The 7699-nt window shown below is 44.7% G+C and overlaps 1 protein-coding gene across 1 annotated transcript in view; it reads right to left on the bottom strand.

Annotated features, from left to right (window-relative positions):
* Nucleotides 1-1320: 1320 nt before the first annotated feature.
* MAP1LC3A (microtubule associated protein 1 light chain 3 alpha) overlaps nt 1321-7699 on the bottom strand; it is a 44374-nt gene continuing 37995 nt past the window's right edge. Inside the window, exons 3-4 of the mRNA XM_033153306.1 lie at nt 3186-3292; nt 1321-2108 (exon numbers count right to left, since the gene is read on the bottom strand). Of these exons, the coding sequence (XP_033009197.1) occupies nt 1946-2108; nt 3186-3292 (270 nt within the window). The 3' untranslated portion in view covers nt 1321-1945. The remainder of the gene's footprint in view (nt 2109-3185; nt 3293-7699) is intronic.

Here is a 7699-nt window from a genome sequence, read left to right as displayed (position 1 = left end):
AGCATGTAGCCTGGCTTCTCATAGATCTCCCAATAGCAGCAACTGTGAACTTGAAGGCAAGTTTCAAAGATAAAGGAAGCATATGTGACACGAGACCTCCTCATAGGTCTCATGTGTCACACTGCTCTCATGAGAAGATCTCCTTTGGGAGCTTCATATATTTACAGGAGCAATGCCTAACTTAGCACTACCAAGAAGCTGCATTTCTCTTCCTTTAAGAGACCTAAAGTTCAGCTTTTCCCCTTCGCCTCTTCTGTGTGGTCTTACTGGTACCTGTGCAGAATAGCTTTGCTCATGTGGCAAAGGGAATGAAATTACTAGTGGCACCAAATGGCTCGATTTCATTTTTTGTGTGCGGCCCTTTCTGAGCACCTGAAAGGGCTCACAGTCGAAGAGGTTTACAGTAGCCAGTGAACATCATGCCTCCCCATCACTGCAGTAGAGTTCACGAACAAGAACAAGAACTACATTACAGCTTGGTTCCTTGGGGTAGTGAGAAAGTCCTCCAGGCTCCTATGAGTCTCAACCAGCAGGGCTAAGGGCAAGGGACGTTGGGAGTTATGGTCACAGAGGTTCCCAATCCCTTGATAGTAACAAGGGAACAGGACTAATAGGCCCAGAAGCCATCTTCTGGTTTACTAAAAAAAACAACAACAAACCACCAGTGATTCTGTTAGCCAAATATATTCCCTAGGGCTGCAGTGTGTAGGTGTGTAATTCTCTTCCCAGGGCTGGAAAGGGTTAGTTTAATCTCCCACTTGCTAGTAAAACTAAATTACTGTGTCATGATATGATGCACATCTAAACACGGTGTCACTGACATGAAAAGTTTGGAAAGCTCTAGTCTAGGGCTACACCAATGCACAGAGGTTTGTGCACATGTTCCATTTACAGCTCCATTTACACTGCACAACTAGGTTCAGCATTTCTGTTGAAGTACCGGTATGTGGCACAAGAACACAAGTAGAGAATAGGCATGCTGTCTCGACTCCTCGTCACCAGCTCCTTTCAGTCTGACTGTATGGGACGTCTGAGATTGGGGCAGGTGAAATCTACTGCTCTGACAACAAGACACAATTTTAACTTATCTTTATTTATATAGTTATTTGTATAGATTCAACTGGGTGGGGAGTTTTTCCTGTCATACACACACTTTTTTGGTATCATAAATTTAAAAAAAGAGGGGGGAAAGCAATATAAACCAGTACATTCCTTGAGTGAATGGTCTGGCAGATTTGTGAAAATTAAGCTAATTCCACGCTCGCCTCTACTACGTTTTAAAGTGCAAAGAAGCTTGGGCTTGGTTTGTTTGTTTTTTTAAAATCTACATAATGCAAGCAAATTATATTCCCCCGTCGTGCTTACAAAATAAAATAAATCTAAGAGATATACATTATACACAGTCCTGTAGAATACGCCTACATCTACTCTGTAGCACCAAGAATTGATATGCAAGTAATTAAAACCGCAAGAGCAGTGGTAGTTATTTGTTTTTGTTTGTTTGCCTTCAGATTTCTGGCCCTTTAATAAAAGTTCAGCGGATAAGCCCCTCCCCTTGCTGTAGCGGTGGCCTTTTTCTTCCTCCGCCTGCCACAAGCTCCATCAATTTGGCATTGGACTAAGAAAAAAAGGACATGATGACAACAGAGACAGAAAAGGAGACAGAGAAAGCGCACGCAGCGGGGAAAGAAGGGGGACGCAACAAGTGTTCCACACGGGGGTTCAAGGGCAAGGAAGTAGAGACTTGTGGGTCACGCAATCATACACACACAGAACTAGCTTGGTCTGTTGCACTGCAAAGGTGGAGGCACACCAGTTGCTTTTTGTGCTGCTCCCGAGCCACAGGCCTCTGTCTGCACTGGTGTGCCAGGGGTGGGGAGTGTTGGGGAGGCAGGGATGTCAACGCAACAGTTTGTGGAGTCAGTCCTCTGGTGCAGACAGGCGTTCAGTAGCCAAAGGTCTCCTGCGAGGCATAGACCATGTAGAGGAAGCCGTCTTCGTCCTTCTCTTGCTCATAGATCTCAGAGATAGGGGTGGAAACGCTCACCATGCTGTGCTGGTTCACCAACAGGAAGAAGGCCTGGGTAGGATTCAGCTGCAGCCGGCGACTGGTGGAGAGGGGCAGAAGGAAGTTCAGGATTAATCAATTTATTGAATTTCTGTGCCGCCCTTCGTCCGAGGGTCACAGGGCGGTTTACAGTAGAACAACACAAAAAAACAAACCAAAATAATCACATGCCCGAGCACATCAAACACACAGCTTAAAGGGCCATAGGTTGTTTAATTAGCCAAAGGCTTGGGAGAAGAGGAATGTTTAGGCCTGGTACCCAAGGATATGTAATGAAGGCATCTGGCGGGCCTCCCTGGGGAGAGCATTCCACAAGTGCAGGGTCAATGCAGAAAAGGCCTGCTTTATTGTTGCCGCCCTCTGTGCCCCTCGTAAAGAGGGCACATGAAGAAGGGCCTCAGATGATGATTGCAGGGTCCAGGTCAGTTCATATGAGGAGCGGTGGTCCTTGAGGTATTGCAGTACTGAGCCGTTTAAGCTTTATTGGTCAAAACTAGCAATTTGAATTGGGCCCGGAAACTAAATTGGCTGCCAGTGCAATTGGGCCAGGATTGGTATTAAACGCTCAAACTCTCTTCTCTCGGTGAGCAACTCAGCTTCTGAATTCTGTACTGGCTAAACTTTCTGAACCGTCTTCAGCGGCAGCCCCATTTATAATATGCTGCAGTAATCTAACCTAGAAGCAGTCACTTCAGCAGAGCTAGCAGGCAGGCCTGCACAGTGGAATCCGATTCGCTTATTTGTTCAGACCCAAAGATGCCACAAATAGCTCAAGAGAGAGAGAGATGGCATCTTTTGGTGGCAAACCTGGTCGGCATCTGGAATGGTATAGATTCAGGGAAATACCCTTTCTGCCTCCCCCAAGCAGCAGCAGCACTACCTGCTGTGCCTTCAGCTCATTAAGTCAGTGCATGATGAGAAGCCATGCCTCACCCTTTGCAGCTGCCCCATCACCCTTCCAATTCATAGAAGAGGGCTGCTCTATCCCCATGTACTACTTTTAGGAAGCTAGTTAGAAGGGTAAGGAAGGGCAAGCTGTTCCCATGCCAAAAAATAACCCTTGGTTTGCACTGTCAGGAGTACATCATAGCTGGCTGCTTTGAGGCCTTTCACTTACCGGATTATTTTTACCAATTCACTCATGTTGACATGGTCAGGGACTAGGAATTTGGTCTTATCCAGCACAGGCAGCTGCTTCTCCCCCTTGTATCTTTCAATAATGACCTGACGAGAGAGAAATGGGCGCAGTCAGATTTCTTCTTATCCAAATCTATCACGGCAGCCCTTAAGGAGCCAGCATTTCAAACGGCAAACAAACCCAAGGATGCGAAGATAATTAAAAATCAAGAACCCAACCACATCAAAGCTTTCCCCAAATGGCACCTTGAAGTCAGGAGTGGCTTCCGTCTGGTTTTACAAGAACCCCTTTTGAAAGCTGTACTATAATCAACAAATTGAATGCTGACTCCACATTCGGTCTTGCTCCTCTATCCTTCAGATTGCTTGCCCCCACCCTCTTAAAACTTTTTTAAAACGATAGCCTGAACATTCAGTCATTTGCATGTTTGTTCCATATCTTATTTGTAAAAGCAGACAAATGAAAAGTTTAAAAGAAAATGATTTCCATGATCTTGGACAAAAGCCAGCATTTATTTTTAAAAGTGTTTTATTGGCTCGTTCACTGCTCAAATTATATATGCCTTCCACAGCCTTAGCACCAGTGAGAATTCAGTAGGCCCGTGTCCCCTTTGGTGCTGTGTACAACACAAAATGTACGCTACTGCTCACAAAAAGAATCTTCTGAATCAATAAAGGCAACAAGATGGTGCAACAGCCCCTCGGCAGTGAAACACAGAGATGGCACAGCTCTGTGGCATGATGATGATGATTTTTATTTTATTTATTTATTTATACCCCCGCCCATCTGGCTCGGTTTCCTCAGCCACTCTGGGCAGCTTCCAACCAAGTCCTTCAGATATTAAAAGCTTCCCTAAAGCTTTTGATGATGACACGGAAAGACCACCAAGTTGATATATAAAAGGCAAATTTGAAGGCGCTGGCAGTAAGCAGCGACCTCAGATCTGCTGAGTCTCGCATCTTTTCTCCTCCCACTATCTCAAATTTTGAAATGCGCCCACTGGTTCAACCTCTGGACAAAAGCAACCCTTTTAAGCCACACAGCTGCCATTTTTGTTTAAATACTAGGAAATAAAAGGTATCCCTGATGGGGCTTTAGAGAGGGGCAGGGCTGCTTCATCCACAGACCTGCCATGCATGAAAGCCAAAGCAAAAGGTGGAGGGGCAAGCAGACCACAATGCCGGCCTGGAGCTGGCACAGCAATTTGGCACAGATTGCGCTCAATACCATTAAGCAGCAGCAGTGGGGCTGGCTTCAGAACTAACAGATCCTGCCCTTTCTCTGGAAAGCCCTGATTTGGAGGGTTTTGCTGGCTGCTGCTGGCATGGATCCCACCAGCTGCCCTTCTGCTCACTGCAGGTGAGGGACAGATGCCGCCCAATCCATCACCACCCCAGCGCAAAGGGGTTTGGATTGCCCTTGGAGGGGAAAACCAGATAGCTGGGCAAGATGAAGTTAACAGTGGACACTTAGGTGCCCTTGGCATGCTCATAACAAAGGTGGGGCAGAGTGCCCACCTTTCAAGGGCATTTCTAGCTATTGGCAATAGAGGTAGACTGCCTTTGTAGGCCTGTTAGTTAATAGCCACTGAAAGACTTCTCTCTGTGAATCGATCTAATTTGCTCCTTTGCAGGGTAAAGCCATCTGTAACAACAGACACCACAACACCCTGGAGCTGTGCAACCATGTTAATTTCATGCAATTTTGAAAAGAAAAGTTTTCTTTTGTCTGCCCTGAACTTGCTGCCAATCAGTTTTGCTGGATAATTCTACACCATGAGACCGGTTTTAGTGTCCAGAGTGACATTTTCGTCTAGTCAGCTCTAGACAAAAGCAATTGTGGGCCAGAGAAAGAGAACAACTGCCAGGCAACGTGGGAATCACATCTGCTCTGCGTATCTCGGGATATGAATTATTCAACCACTGTGCCCGTACATAAAGTGTTCTCTTATTAGAAAGGAAGCAGCCAGAGAATAGGTGAAAGAGTAAATGGAAGCAGGCAATGTGCACTGTACTCAGCACAGAGTGGTAGTCACAAACAGAGGCTTTAGCAGGCATGCAGTAGTGGAGGTTGTAATGCTGGCTTCCCACTGACTCAGTTGTAGAGCACATGCACTGCATGCAGAACGTGCCAGGTTCCATGGCAATTTCCAGGCAAGACAGGGAAAGACCCCAATGCGAAACCCACTGGCAGTCAGAGTGGGCAACAGTGACAATGCTAAATGGGCCAGTGGTCTGACTCTGTATGAAGCAGCTTCCTACCCAGAGGGATCTACTCACTGAAGGTACCAGTTTCAGTCTGCTTATCTAGGAAGGCACATGGCCGCAGACTTGCCTCAGAAGCAGAAAAGGGTGGCATCTGCACTCAACCCGTGAACATCAGGACAAGAGTGGTGTCAGGGCAGGCCCTGTGGCGTCACCCTGCTCCCACTCCCGTGTATGTGTGAGAGTCCTCTGTGAATAACACATGAAGAGGAGTAGAATGTGAAGCAAAGGATGATAATTACGTCAGAATGACGGTGGGGTTGTGGAGTCAACATGTTCTATTTATCTTCTGTTAAGAAAAACAGAAAAGCTGCCCAATTGACAGCTAGAGAATCAGAGAAAAGGGGTTAAGCCTAACTGTTCCTTGGATATACTAGCTGTACCCAATCATTATATACCCAAACTGAAGGAATAGATCAACTCTAAGCACTAAGTGGATTTTGTTTTTCACCTACATGTAAATGCCAGTGTACTGGAAGAAACAGACCAATATAGCATTCAATAGTGAGAATAATCCCTATTTGCAAATCAAATATAAATAGCAAAACCAGAAATACATGTAACCTTACAATTGTTGTAATAAACAAAGTTTCAAAAACATTCACAAAATAAGTCTTTAAAGACTTTTACATCAAACGCTGCATTGATACATTGCGTTAAAAGACTTATTTTGTGAATGTTTTTGAAACTTTATGTTTATTACAACAATTGTAAGGTTACATGTATTTCTGTTTTTGCTATTTATATTTGGCTTGCTAATAGGGATTATTCTCACTATTGAATGCTATATTGGCCTGAGTTCTTGGTCTGTTTCTTATTGGTGTATATAATAACGAGAACTCCAATTTATTTAACGGTGTGCTGGAAGAAGTAAAGATCACAAGTGTCGAAGCGATGATTCTTCAACATCAACTTCAATTGACTGGTCATGTTGTGCAGATCCCTGATTATCGTCTTCCAAAGCAAGTACTCTATTCCAAACTTAAAAATGGAAAGCATAATGCTGGTAGTCAACAAAAGAAGTTTAGAGACTCTCTCAAGGCAAATCTTTAAAAATGTAATATAAACACCGACTGGCCTGTTAGCACTCCAATCGCAGAACAGCCTTTACCAAAGGTGTCACGGACTTTGAAGATGCTCGGACTCAGGACGAAAGGGAGAAACGTGCTAAGAGGAAGGCACGCTTGGCAAACTCTCACCATGATCAACTCCCGCCCGGAAACCAACGTCCCCACTGTGGAAGGACGTGTGGATCCAGAATTGGCCTCCACAGTCACTTACGGACTCATTGTTAAGACCGTGTTCATGGAAGACAATCTTACTCGGCTATAAAGTTGTATATAGATTATTGTTATTGTATGTAGATTGATACAGCCCCACCTACTAGCCAAGAAAGATATTACAAAAAATGGCAGTTACTAACAGAAGTGCATGATGGGAGGGATGGCAGTTACTAACGGAAGAGCCTGAGGGGGGAGGAGGATCTATTTTCTGTTACATGTTGTGTTTTCACCTGCGGCGATCGCATCGTTGTTTTATCCGATCCTTGTCTCTTTAATAAAGCTAGATTTCTGAGACAGTCTCTTTAATGAAAGACAGGGGGATTTATCTGCATGTCAAGCTACATATGTCACCAGGCAGTGTAGTGAGGACAGAACGAGTGATCACCAAAGAAGCAGATTATGCATCCATCATACATTTGTGCATTTGTATGTATGTGTGCATCCTCCTGCCTCTCATAACCAAATAAACTGCTCACTAATCTTGTTATTCTCACAGTCCTTACTTGCATATTCTTGTGATCACTGAAATCTAATGTGCCAGCCCTGCATTTATCTATTTACAAACTGAGCTGAGCAGACCCTGCTGTTTAACCATGAGTAGGCCCCCCCACCACCACAAAAGAAATGTCTTCTGGGGTTTCTGACAATCCTCTGGAGCAGATTTGGAAGGGGTTCACGTGGAGAGAAAGTACCACTGTACAGGCAGCAGTCCTCATGCTAAATACAACCCAGTATGCATCTGAATACCTATTATTGGGGGACATAAGTAACAGGGTGGGTGCTGCTGCATTCATGTGGGCTTCCCAGAGGCATCTGGTTTTTGTTTCATCAACCCCTTTTGGGGAATTAATTTGATTCAGTGTTGGCCATATGTTCTGTATTTTATGATGCTTGTATAGTACACTTCCACAGTATTTTTCTCAGGAGTTGGCAGCTTACAAATACT

Source organism: Lacerta agilis, chromosome 6 (genome assembly GCF_009819535.1).
Source record: "Lacerta agilis isolate rLacAgi1 chromosome 6, rLacAgi1.pri, whole genome shotgun sequence".
Lineage (NCBI taxonomy): Eukaryota > Metazoa > Chordata > Lepidosauria > Squamata > Lacertidae > Lacerta > Lacerta agilis.
This window is presented reverse-complemented; position numbering and strand designations above follow the sequence as displayed.